At 39.5% G+C, this 22,483-nt stretch overlaps 3 protein-coding genes across 6 annotated transcripts; all 3 read right to left on the reverse strand.

Annotated features, from left to right (window-relative positions):
• Window positions 1–446: 446 nt before the first annotated feature.
• dnajc5gb (DnaJ (Hsp40) homolog, subfamily C, member 5 gamma b) lies at window positions 447–8,841 on the reverse strand. 2 transcript variants are annotated; one of them, XM_080783040.1, is made up of 6 exons: window positions 8,684–8,841; window positions 7,862–7,987; window positions 5,173–5,386; window positions 4,746–4,899; window positions 3,565–3,615; window positions 447–2,635 (listed from the first exon to the last, which is right to left on the reverse strand). In XM_080783040.1, exons 2-6 carry the CDS (start codon window positions 7,972–7,974, stop codon window positions 2,529–2,531), a joined length of 639 nt encoding a protein of 212 aa, XP_080639166.1. In that variant the 5' UTR covers window positions 7,975–7,987; window positions 8,684–8,841; the 3' UTR covers window positions 447–2,528. The 2 variants fall into 2 exon arrangements, with proteins under 2 accessions (XP_080639166.1, XP_080639165.1); XM_080783039.1 differs by having other exon boundaries at window positions 8,430–8,841.
• A 5,083-nt stretch (window positions 8,842–13,924) lies between these two features.
• Window positions 13,925–18,887, reverse strand: tp53i3 (tumor protein p53 inducible protein 3). Of its 3 annotated transcripts, none has more exons than XM_080783779.1 (7): window positions 18,767–18,887; window positions 16,500–16,650; window positions 16,097–16,364; window positions 15,448–15,660; window positions 15,136–15,217; window positions 14,881–14,995; window positions 13,925–14,363 (listed from the first exon to the last, which is right to left on the reverse strand). In XM_080783779.1, exons 2-7 carry the CDS (start codon window positions 16,638–16,640, stop codon window positions 14,160–14,162), a joined length of 1,023 nt encoding a protein of 340 aa, XP_080639905.1. In that variant the 5' UTR covers window positions 16,641–16,650; window positions 18,767–18,887; the 3' UTR covers window positions 13,925–14,159. The 3 variants fall into 3 exon arrangements, with proteins under 3 accessions (XP_080639905.1, XP_080639904.1, XP_080639906.1); XM_080783778.1 differs by lacking the exon at window positions 18,767–18,887 and adding an exon at window positions 17,531–17,619; XM_080783780.1 differs by lacking the exon at window positions 18,767–18,887 and adding an exon at window positions 17,531–17,619 and having other exon boundaries at window positions 14,151–14,308.
• Window positions 18,888–19,212: 325 nt separating this feature from the next.
• cenpo (centromere protein O) lies at window positions 19,213–22,449 on the reverse strand. Its single transcript, XM_080783781.1, has 6 exons — window positions 22,304–22,449; window positions 21,708–21,868; window positions 20,671–20,821; window positions 20,245–20,510; window positions 19,836–19,995; window positions 19,213–19,345 (listed from the first exon to the last, which is right to left on the reverse strand). Exons 1-6 carry the CDS (start codon window positions 22,308–22,310, stop codon window positions 19,236–19,238), a joined length of 855 nt encoding a protein of 284 aa, XP_080639907.1. The 5' UTR covers window positions 22,311–22,449; the 3' UTR covers window positions 19,213–19,235.
• Window positions 22,450–22,483: the final 34 nt, after the last annotated feature.

Below are 22,483 nucleotides of genomic sequence, written 5' to 3' on the forward strand. Positions count from 1 at the left end.
CATATACTGTATGGGCATAATGGTTGGATGATCAGTTCTTCACAAATCCAAACTACTCAACAGCGGGCACCGCATTCTCCAGTCTAACATAGGATTACATGATCTTTTGCAATGTTTTCCATTTACTGTAATGTCAAGTTGCCAAACACAATTGTACTCTTATACTATAGCGATTTAGAACATTGAAGAATTGTACAAATTCATCCAGCCACTGCAGTAAATATGAGCCACTGACATCAGCTGGACCTGTGCTTTCACCTTTTTCAATAAATAACCAGGGCCCCCTGCTGGCTCGACCAGTTCATGCATGGATTATCACAACTTGAAATATAAGTATATATTTGAATATTTGAATGTACATAAAAATATTTGTGTATACAGTGTGTGCATGCATACAGTATAAGGGTACTTCTTGGAAGAAGAAAACTCACGCAGTATACTGCATGTACAGTATTCCTCAACTTTATTTCATCATGCACTCCGTACCGTAGCCGAAATAAAAACTGACAAGAAATATTTGTTTGAAATGTAATCATTTCTGGGAATGTTTTTGAAAGCAAAATTAAGCCTATTCCGTGTTAATCTTTGATCAAAAAGCTTAAAATATCAGTTTGACAATGCAATAAAATAAAACCAAATAATATCTAGAACAAGAAACAATTGTGGAAAAGAAAATAATTTGTTATACAACTTCAGTTCACTGCAAAATAGATTTTCATAAACTACGACACACTGACCTAAACTAAACCTACAGTAGGTCAAGTACATTTTGCAAATAACATTTAGGATTTGTTTTAACACTCGATCATACAGGTTAGTTTACCACATCAGGACCATTCAGACCGTTTACTTAAATTACTTGCAAAAATATTTCTATGAATTAAGTGTTTTCAATTAATCAAACATATATTGTAAATAGGTCCCAACAGTTATTTGCAATTGCATACAAACATGCCAGCCATTTCTCTTTCATGTCATACTAAGGGGCAGGGAAACGACACTTTTTCAAGGTATGATGTACTATAAGTGCAAAATGGCTGCCTTTTAATATGGTCCATTGACCCAGGTCTCTGTAGAACAAGTGAACATTAAAGAAAATATATCAAATTAATACAGACCATTATGTTGAGCTGTAACAGAATGAAAAATGTAACTGTACATAAAAACACAATTCCCATCTTCACAATAATTTCACAAGACTTACAGCCAATATAAAACCTCTCTCACACTATGGAGCGAGTATCATCTTTCAAAGAGAGCTTCTTAATAATAATTGACTGGCTCCCTCTCCACACAAACAGGCTCTTCAGGTATTCTCTCTGACGACACAGAGGAGTAACCGAGTAATTGAAACTGAGCTTACATTTTATTTGCTTAAAATATTGTTAGCACAGACATGGGTTTAACAATATTTATGGGTATATGTCTCGGGTTATATGAATTCTAAGCAAGAGTATAAACTAGTTTAAACCTACCGAAATCTATGTGCTGTTGCATGGTGTAGGGGAAAGTAGATCATTGGCTATTCTAAATTAAAAGTTCCATGTCCAAATTTTAAGTTGTGTGTCTAGTCTTATGTTACATTTGATAACTCTGATAAGCAATGAGATCCTTATAGACACAGATACAACTAATTTGGTAGTGATGCTACAAGTCTTTATGTGTCTGCGTCTCCATCTATTTTCTATTAGCCTTACAATATCTGATTCTAAAATTCTAGTCTTCTGTCAACAAACAAGTCTGCCAAAGCAGACATAGGTTAATCATCCATCATCCCAGGGTAATACAAATTCTTTACAACAATGTAAAAAAGTGGTTTGGATGTGAATTTACAAGCATGTACTGTATCTGGTTTACTACCAGTACTTCTATTTTCTCAGTATGTGTCTATGAGCACCATTCAGTTTTACTGTATCTGCTGTAAATGGATGAGTACCTCACCCCTTGGTCTCTATCAATTTGTCCCAGGCCACTGTGATACATTCAAGATGTAATATTGTAAGGACTTTGTTTTTGAATGTGCCAAAAGGCCCTGACCCAACAGTGGTAACGTTTAGACTGAGGCTGAAGGGTTTACATTGCACATCAATATCAAGCATCCAAGAATGCAGAGGGAATGATCAGTATTTGCTCAACAGGCTTTTGTCATTTCTTATACAGTATGTGCAACATAATTCACCCATAAGTGGAAAGTCAATTATAAACATAATTGGATTAAATAAATAGCCTCCAATGTTTGATCAAAGCAAAGATAAACCCTTAGCATTAAGAAAGACTTGCCATGTATATATTAAAGACATAATAGCACGATCACTCCTGTAAACAAATAACCTCTGATAACAAGTACATTTTAATAGCAACTGCAGTCTTTGGAGAAATAAAGAACATTCAATATTGTAATGTAAGAATACCATTCAAACCCATGACCAACCACAGTCAAAGTTAATCACTAAAGGAGTTGGTCATTGTCTATGGATTCATTGTAAAGATTCTATAGTAGCATTCGGGCTACCAAGAGAGCCACTCACTTATTCTTCTGTTGCAAGGTGGTAGGCTGCAGTGCCATAAGAGCCAGAAGGCCCTGAATTTCCATTGGCTGTCGTGTGGGGCTGGATCACTATTGGCACATTCTCACCTGCAGGAGGAAGCAGGGAAATGTGAATACGACCAGTCAGCTAGAAAACCCATTATCTAAAACATTAAAGCTAATTAAATAGCATAAAGCTAAATGTTAGGTCCTTTTAGGTCGAGTATAATCTCTAATCTGTCAAATACTGTATTCATTCAAGTTACAATTCCCATAATTGATAATCAAACATTATGTCAATAGGAGAAAATATTAATGTATGTTAAATTCAACAGTGTGGATGGTTATAGGTCCATTATTTACAAATATTGGCAAATAGCTACGCTGTTAAAACAACGTATTATAAAAGGCATAATAACTAATATGAGAAACAAGACAAATATTGGGTTAATAATGAATTAATTTGGTCCATGACATTCACAAGAAAGATTAAGACACAACGTAAGAGATTTAAAAGTGATATTTCATATTTCACATTGGTAGCACAATGTTCAGCTCCTATATCCAAGAGACTTCAGACACATGGGGTTGGGGGTTCCACTGTCACATTCTCCATATTTTCTATATGAAGCCTATTTCTAGTTAAATGCTAAATTACATCACTGCTGTACATTTAAAATTTTGTTCAAAACATTTTTTAGAGTTGGTCGTAAAAGAGACAAAGTGTTGTTTAAATTATTGGTGAAATATCACATGAAGTGCTGTTAGTAAAGAAAAGTACATCGGGGGAACAGTAACAGCAGAGAACTGAGAATTTTCTTTAGCAACGTCATATTTATGCAAGTTCATACACATCAGTGGGTTATATGTTGTTAAGAATGCTCTCTTTATTGCATTTTTTGTATTGTAATGTCTGTGTCTATTATATGCATGTCCTGTATTTTAAAATGGAAAAAACACAACAAATTAAAATAAAATAAAAAATGCTCTGTATAATGCGTCCAAACTCTTCTACAAAGCAGATCAACAAACTTCACCTGAATTGTGAGAGGTAGCATCAGGACTGGGCTGAATCACTATAGGGTCACCTGTTGTGAGACAAAACACACACACACACACACAGTGAAATTGCAGTTTCTTTCTGAACAATGTGAACTTAACCACTGTGAGCATGTAATTCTCTGTGAGTAATTCACTGTGAGTATTTCATATATATTCTCCAACTTCAAATTTTATTCATTTTTCATAAATCAAAAACAAAAAACACACAAAGGACAACAAACAAAGCAAATGGACATCACAGTATATGTTGCCAGACATCATCTTGTGAATTATAAGATTAAATAAAAGATAAATGCTGTTGTATATTAATAGGAGATTACACACAGACATGTGAGTATTTAATATCTAAAATAAATGTTGCATCAAATAATGCTGTATGACTTCTGTATTCTTATCGGGCATATTCCTATGCCGGTCCCTCACGTATCCGTTTCTTTTTTCCAGATGCTTGAGAAGCAACTGGACAACATTTACACATTGTTAAATGTTTACCTCTAATAACATTTACCTCTAGTATTGACCATAGTGGACACGTTTTCATGATTGGCTAGTCTGAACGGCATAAAACCCATACTTTGAAAGCCGCAACATGGATGCCGTGAGCTGAGGCTGCGACACACAAACTGATTATAAACGAGCTTGCTGCAGCTGGCAATTATGACTGAGTCATTCTTGTTTTCCTTCTATCTACGGTAATCAGGAAATCTGGCTTCTCGTGCATGCAAATAAACAAAACTTGGCACATAGGTCCAGTCCTATGCCAAACGAAAGAAAATAATTCATAACAAATCAGTCATATGTGCTACTGCTATCACTGTGCTTGGAGGGTGTTGGGGAAGGACTGGGAGAGTATTAACATTTACCCGTCACATGTTGTGCATGGTCACAGAGAAAGGGGCTTTATTGGTTTAATGGACATTTTGATCCAGACAGTTCTGCTGATCCACCATTCTGCATTTCTAATTTGTTGTCTTACTGCTTGCTATTTTCCATCTTTCTCTGTCTCGTCCTTTTTCTGCTTTTTTTCTATTGTCCAGGTTGTGTGTCAACACATGCCACATGCTGAAAATAGCAGACCAACAAGCTCACATTGTGTTGCGTTGTAGATTGGCCATTTTCAGTGCACCACACAAAGCATAAATCAGGCTTCACTCACCTCTATCCTGTTCTCTGACCTGTGCCTCCAGGTCATCGACGTCCATATACTCACAGTCCACCTCATCTTCTGGAGACTTGCACCTCCCACAGCAGAAACAGCAGCAACAGAAACAGCAGCAGCAGGTGAAAATACCACAGCAAACCACAAGTGTCTGAGAGGAGGCAACATAGAGAAAGATTGATGAGCTTGCATGTTTATAATTGCATTGTTTATTTTCAAAATTGAGAATTCACAAACTTTTTAAACAAGCAAAACTAAATTATACTCTTTGTATATATTCCTCCAATTATCTTGAAAAGGACTTTAGTGGCAAACTTGGGCAAAGGCGGCAAGGTCTTAGGGCAGACTTAATTAAAGTGTTCAGTCTTTATTAAAGTGCTCTATAGTTTACACACTACAGTCCTGGTCCGAACAGGATTCTCACCTTGAACCAACACTTATGCATGAGGAAGTAGTATTTCACACTCTCCTCCCCAAACTGCTCAGCCACGTAGAGGCCCATAGAGCCGTACTCATCATAGATCTTCCGTTTGTCATCGTCACTGAGGATGCTGTTGGCGTTGTTGATCACCTTGAACTTCTCAGCAGCTTCTGGATTGTCTGGGTTCTTATCAGGATGATGCCTCAATGCCAGTTTCCTGTAAATGACATTTCTGGGTGATTCTGGGTAGTGTAGAAAGGAAACTTACAATTTCAATTTAGGCATTTAGCAGACGCTCTTAATCCAGAGCGATTTACATTAAGCAACAACAAAAAGCATGGCAATACATCACATACACAAAAAGTAGTTATCATGAAACATGCGTAAGCTAAGAACGTAACAGTTGAGTATCTATACCAGTAAGACGCGCAAACGCGGGAAGCGAACGCAGCTCGTACATATTTAAGTTAAGTTATTTTTAAGTTAAGTTAGCCATAACCATATAAGGAGTCCTCAAAGCAGCTATACGTCCAAATATGGAGTGTGTTGCATCAATCACAAACAAATCACTCAGCTCCATATATGGGCACAAAGGTGGGACACAGAGACAGACACACAGACAGACATGATCTGCTAGGTCTCATAGTAAGTGCTCACTGCGTTCGCAATAATGAAACCACTGTATATAACTCATAACATACTATACTATACAATATACCCGGGAGCAGTATGGGTTGGCACCCCAGCCTGTGTCTTCCGTGAGGAAGAAGCCCAACAAACCCACGGTGAGGCCTTTAGGAGGGCCATTCAAGCCTCAAGCAGAGCCTGTAGCACCACCAAGGGCAAGGTGGAGCCTGCGGAAAAGTTGCGGCTTAAGAATCCACCATTCCTGAATAAAGTGCCTGGTGCTGGGAGTCTGGTGCAACACACAGGGCCTGACCTGGTGAGAGCAGGAGTGTACCTGGTGAGACGTAGGAGGGGCCCGGACAGGAGTCAACCCACAGAGCCTAGTCCTTCCACGCACCAGAATGGTACCTCCCAGTCCCGGCAGAGTAGTTCACGAGGAACGGATTGTGTGGCCCTGGTTTTTCCCTAATGGGACTGATCGAGGGTAGCTACTGGGACGTAAGTTGGGACTTGATCACCCCGGCTGGGTCACCTGAGTGAGGGGTACGATGTTGGGAGACCCGAAACCCCGATGACCTTGGGATACATCACTGAGGATACGTCCCAGGTGCATCCATGTATGTATGTATTTTGTTATAGTTATTCTATTTATAGTGACTCATAGGAATAGACTATACGTGACATCCAGGAATAGTCTGGTGACCACCGGAGAGACGGGTGGCAGCCGGAAAGTAGACGGCACCCGGGAGCAGTATGGGTTGGCAACTTGGCGCCCCAGCCTGTGTCTCCCGTGAGGAAGAAGCCCAACAAACCCACGGTGAGGCCTTTAGGAGGGCCATTCAAGCCTTAAGCGGAGCCTGCGGCACCACCAAGGGCAAGGTGGAGCCTGCGGAACCGTTACGGCTTGAGAATCCACCATTCCTGAATAAAGTGCCTGGTGCTGGGAGTCTGGTGCAACGCACAGGGCCTGACCTGGTGAGAGCAGGAGTAGACCTGGTGAGGCGTAGGAGGGGCCCGGACAGGAGTCAACCCACAGAGCCTAGTCCTTTTACGCGCCAGAATGGTACCTCCCAGTCCCGGCAGAGTAGTTCAGGAGGAACGGATTGTGTGGCCCTGGTTTTTCCCTAATGGGACTGATCGAGGGTAGCTACTGGGACATAAATCGGGACTTGATCACCCCGGCTGGGTCATCTGAGTGAGGGGTATGATGTTGGGAGACCCGGCCGAAACCCTGATGACCTTGGGATACATCACTGAGGATACGTCCCAGGTGCATCCATGTATGTATGTATTTTGTTTTTTGTTATATGCATTCCATAGTTTTGGAGCCAGAAGGGAGAAGAGTTTGGGACTTTGGGAGTTTGTGTGGAGCGTTGTCCCGGCGTTTTTTGTGAAGGTACTTCCAGTTTCCCTGAGTTGGCTGATTTGAGTGGAGGGTTTGTAGGGTTCGATCATACTTGCAAGCCATACCTTAATAGCATTTTCTTTATATATATATTTTTTTTAAATCACACCCATGATGTGAAGTGAGGGGCGCTAATATATTAAAGTCTAATGTTCATGATCATTAGGTGTTCTAATGGTGATGTAAAACAAACGGTGTGATAACAAACATTCAATTATCTTTATTGTTAATGGCATTTAATGTTTGTGTTAGGGACAAGATGACGTAAATTTTTCCTTCATTGTCAATGGCGTTTTTAAAACAAACATTGAACTAAAAACAAACATTAAACCCCTCAACGCCCCTCAAAAAAAAAGAGTAGGCTACCCATAATATGAACCTAAATTAATAACTGAACAAGAACTAGCCTGGAAACCAGACAAATCTGCCACAGGAAAAAAGGGCCCTGGGGAGATATTGGTCTGGCACTTGAATTACATCAATCAGAGCCCACAATTCAAAGTGACTTTTTTTTGCTGCAACGTTGGAATCTGTTTGTAACCACCCCTTGGAAATAAAACTTACATCCACACTGATATCGATATCCATGCAGTGATAGGCCTATTAGTCTGGCCATGCCAGGTTAAACAAGAACTATAGAGGTCTTCTCAGTAAACATACCTATATGCCTTTTTGATCTCTTCATTGGATGCTCCCTTCTCCAAGCCCAAGATCTTGTATAAACTGTCCCCTGCTGTGGACATTTTGCGTTGAGGTCTGTTTTGGTCTGCCATGGTTTGTTGCTGGCTGTGACATTATGGAACATAACATCACAGAGTTAGGATTTGGCTCTAAACAAGAATTTCACAAATGTCGCCACAACAGTATTACAAGACAAGTGACATAAAAAAATACTTATCCTTGAGAAGTTGAGTCATTGAACTCACTTCCTGATAAGCACAATTTGATCTTGACAAAGCAAGAACATTTAATATACTTCCTTAAGATAATATTATTCCCGGCCATTCAATGGCAGCTAGGACAGAAAAATCAAGATCGTTGTAACTAAAAGTGTCAGGAGAATTTTAATTATTGTGAACATTAATTATGCAGGTCAATGTTTTGCTTTATTTCTTGGCGTTTTATTGCTCGTCTTGTGCCTTCTTTTAACTTAGTGTTTTATATCGTGGTCCACAGCACGTAGTAACATTGTTTCAAAAGGCGCTTTATATAAAGTAAGTTTACTTACTTGATTGTTTGTGAGCGAAAAGCCTGTGTTGGCGTGCTCTGTGATGGTCGGGGTCCAGGTGAAGTCAACACATGCTATGCCAGTTAACACATCAGTGGTCCTTAACTCGACCTAGGCTTTAATGAGTTGTGTATCGGTATGCTACAGCTACAGCCCGGTAATTTCACAACAACAGCGACACGGCTAAATTGGTTGCATGAGACGGAAGTCACGCCAAAATAAGTGAAGTTGCACGTTCCGATTATTTTACTTACTTATTAAACAAAATGTTGACGGGTTGGGTTTGCGTCTGCCGTATAATTCATAGTCCGAAACTAGTTTGCAGAGTGACTTTACGTTCTGTACATGATCTAAATCTGATACATTATTTATTATCAGTTAAAAATAAGTTTCACTTCACGCACAGTCTATGCAGGAAGTTTCAAAGATGAAAAAAAGAAATGAATCCTGTTTCGTCATTGGTAAAAAATCTGGCGTGCGCACTACTGCGCCTTAAGCCCGCATGCGAAGAAACGCAGTAAAGGTTTGTTCCTACTGTCATTTCACTGCAGTACATTTCATTATCATTAGTGGGTAAAACCTTACCTTAGCTATATTAAATTATGTATAGTGTCAATATAATAGTCCGGGAGCTAGGCCCAGCCCTCATAATGTTTTCTGCTACCCTTTTTTCATCTAAAAATGAAGGGAACACCCCCAACTCGGGGCCGTTTGGTTTCAGGGGCCCCAAAAACCCTTTTTTTGGTATGTCTCTGGCGAAATTGTGTAAAGGCAAATATTAATTCACTAAAATTACATAAATACACATGGAAGTGTAAAAGGAGCATGGAGTATCCTGACACATATGTAGGATTTTGGGGCTTGCTACCATTGTATTGTTAGTCTATGATTGTTATACATCATCCCCAGAAACACACAAATATATACTTCCGCTTATAACAAATAACAACGATGGTTATTTTCCAGCACATTATGATGAATATCACTGCCTCACTTGTATAAGATGACCTTTTTATCTTGAAAATTGCTCTTTCTGTAACCAAAAGTCTGCACTATACCTCAAATCGGTGAAAATTGTATATTCAGTCACTATCAGCTATAGGCCTACAGTTGGAATGAAATGAATGAATGACTGGGTTTAAACTGACTCCACATTATGAAATATTTCTTGCTGTTTCATACTTATAAGCTATGTTAAAAAGTTGTGTCCCAGCTACCATTGTTATGCAAATTAATCAAATGAGCCAATATTGCACTTAAATGAACAAAACTATTCTTTAAGTGACCACATACCAGATCCCTTAATGGCTCTCCTTGGCACTGCTGGAAGGGATGACCTTCCTTTAACACGCATAGAATGTTGTATGGTCGACTTTGCCTTATTGCTCACTAGTGCCATTCTCCTCAGATGGAAGGATGCTGTCCCGCCCGTGCTCCATCAGTGGCTTTGTGATATAATGTCCTGTCTCGAGATGGAGATGTTAAGGTTTTCAATTGCCGGCTCTGAGAAAAAGTTTATTTATGACATTCTACCACAACACACAAACTGCATAGTGTGCTGTGCCTATGCCTCGGTCAACGCCAAACCACAACAGAAACAAAATCTGCTCTGCTATAAAAAAAATGTTGTAATTATGTATGCATGTATTTTTGTGTATATGTGCATATAGATATATTAATTTATTTTGTATTTCCTCTAGACTGTTTGACGGCTTCTGTTACAAAAAACCTGAATAAAAAGATTTTGAAAAGAAAGAAAGTGACCACATATCTTTACAAATAATTATGGTATCAAAAACGTCAACCAAAAAACAAGATTCCTTTACAGGATCTCCTCACTGGTCAACAAAAACACCTTAAACAAACAAAAAACAAAACACCTACGAGGTTTCTTAGACTATGCATGCACCTCTTGGTACCACAGCACCTCAAAGGCCCTTAAAACAAGGCAGACTTCCCAAAGCAAACTTGTCAGGCTCCCCATGGCCTCACCCCCGAATCCATCTCACCCTGCCCACTTTGACAGGCTGGAATGGCTTAGGGTCGAAGACAGAGTACAGAAAATACTTCCTTAAGGTGAGACACCCCAGGTGAAATCATGATTTTTCATTTTTTTTTTTTTTTGCTATTTTGCTTCCTAAACATGTTTTCTTTCAAACTAAAGCAAAATACACATTAAAAATACAGATTTAGATGTTTAGTTGGATAGTTTATTTTAGCCAATGACAGCTCGTTTTTCGGGGTGAAAAGCCACCATCTCTATTTTCATGATTGGTTGTTGGTACAAAGGAAGTGACCATATTTGGATCAGACCACAGTCAGCTTGAGGTCCAGACCTTTCCAATGATATATGCCATTATATGTTGTTGCCAAGGTTTGGATGAGATATTTTGTCTCAAAATAGTGGCTTCAAATAAAACGTTTTGGAATTTTACAATACAAATCTTTAAAGGCCGTTTTCTCAAAATGAGTTTTCCTCATACTTGGGACAAAGAATCTCCACTTCAGTTGAACTCACATACACCAAACTTTCCAGTCTTATTCATAACTATATTCCGCAGACATTTACACATGGATTTGTTGATATATCATTCACAGCCTGATTTACATCACATTTTATACCAAAAAAATGCCGAAAATTGGGTTTTTTATGCCTGTTGACACTATTTTCTGATTTGTGGAGTGATAATTAGAGATATCAAAAATCCCATGTGTAATTTTCTTTGTCTCTAATGTGTCAACAAAATGAAATGATAATTTTGAACCTGGCTTTATCCGATCTTCAGATTTATCGTCCCGAAATGTATGCAAATAAGCGCATATAATGCATAATTTGCATATTTAAACATATAATTTCAGAAAACTTGTAATACAAAAAATCTTAGTTTTAATATAAGTAATCAACTGGATAAGTTTCATTGTGATAGCTATTATTTAACTTTTTTTCCCTATTCACCTGGGGTGTCTCGCCTTAATGTTAACGAAGTCCACACGAACAACACCAGAGGTAGTGCAACAAACCATGTGCAACCCAGATTCGGCACATGGGACTAAATTATTTTCACTCCTATGCCACCAAAATGTGGAACACCCTACCAACAGTCATTAAGACATGTGAATCCCTTGACTCCTTCAAATCCGCTCTCAAAGGGCACCTACAGACGGCTGCAATTTGAAACTGCCCCCCATAAAATCCGAATCTATTGTGCATTACTTAAATTGTGTAATTTCTTGTAAATTAAGTAATGCAAATGTTTAACAAAAACTTAGCTCTTTGTCCATTTGGTTTTATTTTACACTCTCAAGAGTTAAAGATCTAATCAGGGTCCATTTGTTTACCAACTTTCCATCATTTAACTTGGACCTGGAACACCTGGAACCCCCTCAAGGACCACTGGTGGTTCCTGGACCACTGGTTGAAATCCACTGCTTTATAGCATACAGCGTAACATCTTACAAAAAACATCCTGCTCAGTATGCACATTATAGATATGGCCTGCACTATGCACTACAAAATACACACAGTCACACAATCCATTACAGTATCCACCCTGTACACACTCAGGCAAGCAACAGTATGTAAATAGTGACCACCCTGACCCTATACACCTAGCCTGCACCATGCAGAACCAAATGCACAGTCACATTAATCAGTCATCGTGTTCATACATAGAACACGCTTCTTTGTCTTCTTGTCCAATGACAAGGAGATCAACCAGTCAGGTTGGTAGGACCGGACTGCAGGACCACACTGAATTCAACCCCCCTTTGATTTTCAACCATCCCTGCCCTTCATCATTGTTTTTTCCACAATAGCATCAGCTATCAACATCAGCTCGCTTGTATAATTTAACATTAACGTTTAAGAATAGTTTCACTGAGATCCTTGAACATAGGTCTAGACACCTAATTTGTTAATTTAAGTACAATATTGTCTGATATAGTGAAAATTGTGTTTGAGTGGCACTCCTATGCGGAGCTGTGTGTAATGTATGTACGGTATGCGTATGTATGTGTATGTATTCACACACACACACACACACACACACACACACACACACACACACACACACACACACACACGCACACACACACACAGTACAGTAAGTACTATGAAGTGCAGTACAGTACAGTGTAGTATAGTACAGTAATACAAAGTACAGTAGAGTACAGTACAGCAAAGTACAAAACAAATAGTCAAACAACCAATAGTAAGACAACCAATCGTCAGACACCCCAACTGCACCACTCACTTCAGATGGGTCTGATTTTTATATAATTTGCCAACCTTTTAACATATAGCATATAGCCAAGTCATTCATTCATTTATTCCAAATGTACAGCTGATACGGACTGACCGATTTGAGGTATAGTGCAGCATTTTGGCTACAGAAAGAGCAATTCTCAAGATAGGAAGGTAATCTTGGGCTTAAAGGGACACTTCACCCTTTTTGCAAAAAAATATATGTTAATGAGGTTTAGAAGCTTTAGATCACTTTCCTGGGGGTATTTATGTGTGTAATATGTGGTTTTAGATATTTTAGATTGTAGCAGTGAGCCTGTTGTCTCTGATGTCATGGACACTGGTCTCACTACCTTCCTGGACTACAATTCCCATAATTCTTTGGTGCACTGCTCCTCCTTGTGGATAGGGGGGAGAGCTGTCTTACTGAGACAACATGTAGTCCAGGAAGGAAGCCCAGTGTCCATGACATCAGAGACAACAGGCTCACTGCTACAATCTAAAATATCTAAAACCACATATTACACACATAAATACCCCCAGGAAAGTGATCTAAAGCTTCTAAACGTCATTAACATATATTTTTTTGCAAAAAGGGTGAAGTGTCCCTTTAAAGGGATAGTTCAGATTTTTTTTAACTTAAGCAATATTACACGAGAGGGGGTGGTTTAATGTCATTAATGCACGCCTGCGATGCTGCAGGAATGAGCCCGCAGGGCGTTCTGTAAGCAACGCAGAAGTTGCTACCCCAGTTACACTTAAAACTAGTTCTGCTCTGGTTTTGGAAGTAGTTCTGGTCATTTTGTGGGGGGCACTGGGGCCACGCAGTAAAAGTAAATTAATTCACAAAACTAACGTAATTTGTATTGTTGACCTAGCTCTGATCCATAGCTCTAAATGCATGAAACGCATTAGAGCTACGGACCAGAGCTATTGTTCACCTATTTCTAAAATATTAACGTTCAACTTTGACCACTCTATCACATGTAACTATTTTTTGGGTGTAGTGATATGGACACAAAAAATAAAGTTCTGTGTAGGGGTCAAAAATGTACTGATATATTCAACTGATATACAGTATATCAGTTGAATATATCAGGCTTTGTGGGAGCTTCCATCTATGGCTCCAGTTGCAGGACAGCAGTTGCAACACTGCTGAGTATGTCTTCTCGGATCAACTCAGGTATTATACACATAACCATCGATTTGCCCACCCATTTGGGGCTCTTGCTCATGAACAAACACTGGAAACATAAAGTAAACAAACACACAAAAACATTTTATACAAATGGATATGGCCTGCATGGATATTCATTTCAATATTTCAAATATGTTTACATAGTTTAAATGCGTAAATTGTAGGCTATTTGTAAATTGACTGTGTCTTGTTAGATTGACACCCACAGGATCAGTCATGGAGAAATCACACAGTCAAACTAATCAAACAGTAGCCTAATGTTTTTAATGTAAATTCCAAGAGAACTTCATCACTGACTGAGCTTCCTCTGGTTCTGTTGAGTCACATTAATCACAATCTTTCCTATGTTTCTGTTGGCTTCCATGTGCTTATGAGCATCTGCAATGTCCTCTAGGTTGAACATGCTGTCAATCACAGGCATGAGGGTGGTTGGCTGGTCTGAGAAGAAAGGTAAGGCATTTTGTGAGAAAGTCCTTACCAGCTCTGCCTTGTACTGTGAAAAGAGAATTGTAGTGCAAAATGTCAAAATGGGTGGCATACAAAGACACAAACATGCCCAATAACACATCTTTATCTACTCTGTGTCCTCTAAATATTGTCATGCTCTTTGTGGGAAACAAACCTCTTTATTAAAGCCTTAATAAATACATTTGACTTTTCTATTTCAACTAAGTTCATCCATGTTCTACTGCTGAATGACCTTCAATTATCAGATCACCAATATTATAGAAACATTTTTTTTAAGATATTCTTCTGGCCTTTTCTGGTTTCATTGATAGGTAAACCGACAGGAAATGGGGAGAGAGATGGGGAAGACACGCGGCAATAGCCATCAGGATCCGGAGTCGAACTCGCGGCACACCGTCCGGCTGGTGTGGCAGCCTATAGGTGCCCAGACGGTTGAGCTAACCGTCCGGGCCATTATAGAAACTTTTAAGTACCCCGGCCCAAGTTCAAATCTATAGTGCTCAGACAATGGCTATCTGTAATCCTAGATATTATATTCTCACCTGGAGGCTACGAGAGCGGAGGAGGCTTGTAAGGAGCCTGCCTCGTTTGGACAGCAGCTTTCCTAGCAGGTCTCCCTCCACTGTCCTGCCTCCCATAGTTCCATACAGAACCCACCTGCAGTGTTGGACAATGTATAGTAAGTAAATACTCAAGTGCAAATTACGAAGTACATTTTCTTTTTAATATCAACACATTGCTGTATTGCAATTTCAAACAGTACTCAAGTAAATGTACTTAGTTACTACACTGCCCACCTGCCATCCGTAGCTAAACAGCTCACATTGTTCGCCCAGCAGCTTCCACCGATGCAGTCAAGAATGACATTTGCACCCCTGCCTGTGAAGTTAAGAGTATGGTTGCACAACTCATTCAGAGTGTTTGTCCTCGGTTTGCTGTACAAGCAGGGCGTTGTTAAAAATGAGCACTTGTGCTCAGCTACTACCCTGGGTAAATAAACAAAAAAAACAAGCAGTCGCATAAGAGTTAAATTAATATTCAGGATTTTACAGGGTTCTTCCAGTGCTAGTGTTTGAGGATGAAATGAAGGGGCTATAAGCACAATACACCTTTTGTATAATCAAGAACTTTCTCTGCAAAATCCTCCTCTTTGTAGTTGAACCCTGTTGCTGCCCCGAGGTTCTCAGCCATCTCCAGTTTCTCTGGACTCCCTGCCGTAACAATGGGAATGGCCCTGGCCAGTCGAACCAGCTGAACAGCTGCTGTTCCAACTCCGCTCGCTCCAGCATGCACCAGCACCACCTCTCCTTCCTTCACTTCAGCTGTTGAGGACAGGACACATAAAACTCACACAATTACAGTATACCTTTGGACGTGTCCCTTGCCCTCATGCTGTTTTACTGCCACATCTCTCTTGCATCATCACTATAGAATTTCAGAATAAAAATCTACCCCTTTTATTTAAAAACTCTCTATTATCTATTATTCTTCAGCTGAAGTTGTAAGTCGCTCTGGAAAACATAATTAGCTACATGCCTGCAAAAAAGTATACATTCAAGTTCAACCACTTGAACCCTATATATAGCCTCCCTATCCTGGGGGGAACATTTGCCGAAAATAGCCAATATACAAGCAGTGAAGCACACAACGTGAGCTTGTAAGTAATTCATGTATGGAGGGTTTACAGTATGCCTTATTCCTTACTTCTGTAGGCTACATGTAACAACATCACTTATAACATGGAGTTTCATCTCATACCTACGAGGTGTAACAGCTGAAACGCAGTGAGCCAAGCCTCTGGTATTGCAGCAGCCTGGGAAAGACTGAGGTGAGGGGGAACAGTCATGAGCAGCTCTTCTGGAACAGCAACATATTCTGCGTACCCTCCTCCAGACAGCAAGGCCATGACTCGGTCCTCTGGCTTCCAGCCAACTCTCACCCCAGGGCCGACAGCAGCCACTGTACCTGCCACTTCCAAGCCTATGATATCACTTTCACCCGGGGGAGCAGGATAAAGACCTCGTCTCTATATTAATTAGGAAATTAGTATTAGTCAGTGGTTCACAAAGGTTTGAGTTGTGCAGTAGTTAAGAACTTGCCCTGAACACATCTTCATTTCAACACATCTATTTGCTCCTTGTGATGTGCAACTGTACTGTACCTGCAGTAAATCTGCCCTGTTAAGGGCAGTTGCATGGACTCTAATAAGAACTTGTCCATCTTTGGGTTGAGGTCTTGGAACATTCCGCAAGATGAGATTATCTGGATCTCCCGGGACATCTACACATACTGCCAACATCATGTCTGTAAATCTAAAACATTCAAATAAAAAAAGAAATATAAAAAAATACTAAGGATAGCATTAAAACAGCTCGCCTCTGGTCCATAGCCCTATGGAATTAGGGCTATATGGACCAGAGCTAGCATTACATTCTAATTAAATTGAGTAAGGGAAATTTCTCCAATTTGGTGCAGTAAATACAATGTTTACCATTGATTGATTGATTGAAATTTGTATTTCACAGTATGGGTACATTTCAAACGAAAGCACAAGTCAATGCAAAAACTGCTACTTTGAGGACGAAACCATGAAAAGCACTCAAGACTTGTTACATCAGGGTCCTCCATTTTCAATTGATCAGAAGACGCACAAATAGTATACACTTCTATGAAAAACTGGAAAGCAGTGATATAATATGACCTCACGTGGTTTGAAAGGAAAAGGTGAACTGACCTGTCTGGTAAAAGGTCAAAGTTCAGAGAAATGTAGGCCTATGTGTTGTTTTGTTGATAATACAGACATAACACCAGCACAACCATTGCACTGTTAATGCACGGACGCACCCCATAGAGGCAGTTTGCGCACACAGGGGGTGGACGCGCCAGTTTGAGAATGTTGTACTTTTGAGCTGAGGCTGAGCTGACAAACATTCTGATTGATTTCGCAATTCGCATTGTAGGCCAACTAGCATTTTACGCCATTTCACGTTGCGCACTAGCCATGGTTCACATGACATTCGTTGGCAAGGACTTCATGTAATGTTCCAAGGCTAGTTGCGCACCAGTTCGAAGTTGTTATTGATCATGACGGGGTAAAAGTCAGTCACATAATTTCACAAACAGCCCAAACCGACCAACAATATCATACGTTTGCGCAGATCTTTACGTGGTCACTGCTGCAAGATAACTTACCAACAGAATTCCGTATCGGCTTTCACTTTGCAGACGATGCTAAAGCTAACTTTATACAGTAGCCTACACAATTACCAAAAGGAAAAGCAAAAAAAATCCAAAAGGGGCAGGTTTTCTGCATCACGGGTGGCATTTAAAGGGCTAGCTATACTGATCGACCTATAACATTAAAATTCACACTCGTGTGAAGTGAGGGGCATTAGTCTAACTCGTGTTGATTAGGTGATGTAAACCAAACGGTGACAAAACAAACATTAAATTCTCTTTATTGTTAATGGCATTTAATGTTTGTGTTAGAGACAAGATGACGTACATTTCCCCTTCATTGTCAATGGCGTTTTTAAAACAAATATTGAACTAAAAACAAACATTTAACCTGTACATTTTCCCTTCATTGTCAAGACCAAAGGGACACGTTTATAACGACAATATTCTCAAATACTCAAACAATTAACCCCAGTTTTGAATTATATTAACCGCAAAAACACTCTCCTATGGTTAGGTTTGGAAACCAATTCATTAGCCTAAAATAAATTGGTGCGAAACAATGTAACAATGAACAAAGGCAAACATAATTACCACCAGACAGAGTAAACTGCTCAAATACAATAGACTATTATACACTAGTATTAGACACCATAGCAGCAAGTGCCTCTTCATAGCTCTAGTGGCAGATGGCATTGTCTGTGGAAAAGAAATAAGGTAAGTAAACTATAATCCTACCAATTCTCCACTAGAAATTACATATTTTAGTGTATATATTATGTATATAAGATTTTAGTTGATTTTGTCCACAAAACAATTTTACACTGATCTGAAAATAGGCGATCTACAAGCTGTGAGCTTGTAGATCTGCATCTGCAATTTTTTTTCATGGTATTAGCCAACAAAATCAACACTGTTACAGAGGAAACATTACTATTAATGAAAAGTTTGTGTTAAACACTGCTTTCCTTTCCAGCAAATGAACAATGGATCAAAGCTACAGTAGATCAAGGTTTGGCCAACACAAGGATGTAAGACTGATGAATCTCAAAGAGGATATAGCTCTTCAGCATAAACTAAATAATTTAGACACACAGTATGGGAACACTCTGAAAATGCTTAAGCGGAGGAAAGACTTGCTGATAATAGAGCACTCAAGAGTATCGTTATTGAAAATCTGTGAAACCAAAGCGACGGTCAACAAAGCAATGAAAGATATAGCCACGTTCAAAAAATCTGCAGTTGACTTACGGGATGTCCACAGTCCTGGGAGAAGATTGTACTCCAGTACTGCCTTGTACTATGACAGAGGCAGAGCGACTGAATTATACAGTTTACGGCGATCTGTATCGGCACCGCCGACATCATATAACTCCATGGGCTCTGCAAGGCACACAGAGGCTGGTGGAAGGAAGCTGTCCATTTTGGAGCTAAAGAACATTGCTATGATTGACTGCATATCACAAAAGGAGCTGGCCAGCTGGCAGCGCAATGCTAGAGGAGAAATGGAGAGACTTCGATCATTTCACAAGGAGGTTTTACAACAGAGAGTCAAAGCATTTATTGAAAAGCTTGATGACACTGGTGAAATGGAATAATAATAATAGTTGCTTGAATTTATGTAACCCGCTTTACATAAAAGAACGTAAGAGTCCAGTGTTGGAAACTGGCGAATCACCATTGGAATAATTAATGGAATTTCCCTCATGTTATGGGCTAGCTAGAGTTGTGTTAACTCCATGAACCCCATTATGGTGGTCAAGGCAGTGTGCACTGGAGTCTCCATGAGCAGGGTGCGGTTTTTCTTCCACTGTTTAGAATCAAGCTTATCTGCAAGAACAAAGCATGTAGAGAATAGAGATAGTTATTACATAATTATACAACTAGCATGTTGTTAAACAGAAATACTTGATGTATATGTAATAAAGTTATTTTTTGTATTTCTATTAAAAGCATCCTACATTTTTGCATGGCTGAATTGTACAATCAGAATAGATAATAACAAATGTTAAAGAAGTAAAGAAAGGAAGTTGATGAGAAGGGCAATGCTTTCACTATTTGTTAAGCAGACACTTTGGCTAACTGTCCTCACTACTCAAATGGCACAAATTCACACAATGGTTACATTAATTGGTATTTTTTATTGCTCTTTTAATATTTTGCTTCTACTGCACTTTTTCAAATTGAAAATAGAATGTTCAATATGTTCACTGAATACAAATATTCAATAATAGATAAGCCTGTATTGCTAGTCTTTGATACATGTGCTACAGCCAGCAGTTTAAACTGCGTAACCATTCTAATAAATATTCAATCTTACCATCCGATTCAATTACAACTTTTCTGGGAAGACAACTTGTGAGGTCACTGTAGTTCAACATGCAGCATATCTTAGTGTTATCTTTTGACACAGTGAGCATCAACACTAATTTCGAACAAGGGGGGTTGCTCTCCATCACTTCCACAGATGTATGGTGTTCCTGTAGGATAATAAAATATCCCCACAATGGTAATGAATTGCACACACTCTCACCAAACCATTTCTTCGTCCAAGCAAGATTTCTATACAGATATGCCTCTCAAATAAAAGTGGTTTCTTAGCATTTCATAATGGGGAACTCAAATGTTACATTTGTTGATTAATAGTTGATTAACAAACTGACCCAAAAATGTGTTCAAAGTAACTGTATGAACCCTAGGAATAAAAATATAATCAGTAGGTCTTGTACCTTAATTAGCTTCATCTGTTGCTTGCGACCAGAGTAGGCATTTAGATGTAGGCTGAGGGTATCCAGAAACCCCCTTATGTCTGTCTGCATACTCTGTTCAGCCAGGCTCTTCAGGGGAATGAAATGTGGAATGCTGTGGCGACTGATCCTCAGTGGTTCTCTCAGCTCTATCTCCAGGTTGTAGGTCTCCAAGTAGACTCCGCCATATTCAGTAGCTAGTGAGATGCATACTTTTTTATCACGAGTTTTCATGAGATCATACCCCCCTAAAGTACATAAACATGAGAGAGAAATTGAGATAGAAAACAAGTTAAAATTCAGTAACATGGTACTGTAACTGATTTGAACACAACCAGTGTGAAATTGTTATAGAAGGCTTTATCTAAATCTAATTCATATCCAATGGGGGGAAAAAAGTTGTAGTACCAATAAGGTGATGAGCACGAAGAAGGTCTTTCAGTTGTGCATGTTGTGCCATCAGCCTCAAATATTTATTGTTCTCTGAGCCATTATCCATGTCCTCGTTCCCTTCATGTGCTCCTCCATTGTCTAAAACTGTCTTCAGTTTCGGCAGAAACTGAAGTGTGGCACAAGTAAAAAATAAATCAGCAACCAAAATCAATTGGACAACATTGCCTCAGCACCTCATAGTTTGAACAATGCGCAATTTAATTCAAATCTGTCTTTAGATATGTTATAGCACAGGCTGCATTTTGTGAGTGTGTGACTCATGTCACAATAAACAGCATGTTTATTTAATTACAATATTTCAAGAATGTTCCATGGCACAAAATAGAAAAAAATACGTATTTCCAGCATTTGTACAAATTATTCACTTAAGCTGAATGTATTGATGTGAGCTGTTTTCTCAGAATACAGAATGTATCAATGTGTATTTTTTTTCCTCCATGATTTTGCAACCCATTTTGTCACCCAGTGTCAATTATCTAATCATTCTAATGCAATCCTGGGCACTACACTTCCTCTGCCAACCTGGGGGGGCAGCGGACTGACCTCATGCTTCCTTCTATGCATGAGGAGTCCAAGCTGCTTCTTTTCACCTGACAGGGGATAGTTTCCCCGGACGTAGCGCGTGGAAGGAAGGAACACGTTATTCCAACCAGTTCCTTTCCCCTCCATCAGGGGGCTGGCCAGGGAGGTAGTTTAGAGACCAGGAGTACTGCATGTTTTTTGTGAGGGTAGCCGATCTACAAGCTCACGAGTTGCATGAGTCACAACACGTTGTGAGCTTGTAGATGTGCTATTCTCACTAATTTGGGTCCTGGGCCACGAGCTAAAAGTTTGGGAACCACTGCTTAAGTTTAAAATATCTTCTCTCATTGTGTTATGACCTCTCAGCTGGTCTCTTGTGTTGTGTTCTCACTGTGTTAAAACCAGCTATCTCTGCTTTCAGCTGGTCTCTTTGAGTAATGGTATCAATCTTTTGATGTTTTCTCACTCACTGTGTTATGACCAGCTAACTCTTCTTTCAGTTGGTCTCTTTGAATGGTAAGTGAATCCACTGTTGCCTTCAGATCCTCCACACCACGGTGACCGTGCTGCTGGGTTTTAGTCTTACGTTTCCGTCCCTGTTCTTCCAACACACTCAAGTGACTGATAAGATCTGTGTGTGTTAAATACATTAAACATAACGGAATTAACACTTTTAAATCCAATTTGATAGCACTCATTTGGCAGCATCACATGACGACTCTACCCTTACAACAACTTGATATACTGCCAAGAAAACGTATTAAATTATGCTAAACGTAAATATAATACCTTAAAGGGATTTGCTCGTAATAATTTTCATGGGACACGACTCTGCAGGTAAAACATTTTTTGGAATCTCGCTCTCCACGATGGGAGAGTAGCCCCTCTCGGAACCCTCCATAAAGCTTTTATGAAATTTGGATGATCGCTTTATAAGTCTACCAAATGCCAGAACTTTAGTACCATTTGGGTTCTGCTTGTGGGGCTAATGGGAGAGCAGAGCTATGTTACTTGACTGTAAAAAGTTGTTTCCCCACGGAAGTTCCACAAAAGGCGCAGCACTTACCCGCCATGATTCACTGCGAATGTTCAATGTACGGTAACCAAAAACATACATCAAACTAAAATGAATACGTTTGGTAAGTTTGTTTACATGGAGTCCAGAAAAACGGTTCAAATGTTGGCGCCCCGCGGCAACCGGCATAAGCTTCTTCGTCGAGTTCAGAACCAACAGCTTCCTTGCAAC

Source organism: Protomyctophum bolini (assembly GCF_963924005.1).
Source record: "Protomyctophum bolini genome assembly, chromosome: 15".
In the NCBI taxonomy this organism is placed as follows: domain Eukaryota; kingdom Metazoa; phylum Chordata; class Actinopteri; order Myctophiformes; family Myctophidae; genus Protomyctophum; species Protomyctophum bolini.

What these genes read in the sequence shown, in the direction of transcription:
- dnajc5gb (XM_080783040.1), bottom strand. Translation starts at nt 7,974, where the DNA reads ATGGCAGACCAAAACAGACCTCAACGCAAAATGTCCACAGCAGGGGAC. An exon ending in TGCATAAGTGTTGGTTCAAG is followed by an intron (nt 4,900 to 5,172) that starts GTGAGAATCCTG and finishes GCCTCCTCTCAG; the next exon opens with ACACTTGTGGTTTGCTGTGG. An exon ending in GGTCAGAGAACAGGATAGAG is followed by an intron (nt 3,616 to 4,745) that starts GTGAGTGAAGCC and finishes GTCTCACAACAG; the next exon opens with GTGACCCTATAGTGATTCAG.
- tp53i3 (XM_080783779.1), bottom strand. Translation starts at nt 16,640, where the DNA reads ATGATGTTGGCAGTATGTGTAGATGTCCCGGGAGATCCAGATAATCTC. An exon ending in ACAGGGCAGATTTACTGCAG is followed by an intron (nt 16,365 to 16,499) that starts GTACAGTACAGT and finishes TAATTAATATAG; the next exon opens with AGACGAGGTCTTTATCCTGC. An exon ending in TGTTTAGCTACGGATGGCAG is followed by an intron (nt 14,996 to 15,135) that starts GTGGGCAGTGTA and finishes CCAACACTGCAG; the next exon opens with GTGGGTTCTGTATGGAACTA.
- cenpo (XM_080783781.1), bottom strand. An exon ending in AGTTAGCTGGTCATAACACA is followed by an intron (nt 20,822 to 21,707) that starts GTGAGTGAGAAA and finishes GCCACACTTCAG; the next exon opens with TTTCTGCCGAAACTGAAGAC. An exon ending in AACAGATGAAGCTAATTAAG is followed by an intron (nt 19,996 to 20,244) that starts GTACAAGACCTA and finishes ATTATCCTACAG; the next exon opens with GAACACCATACATCTGTGGA.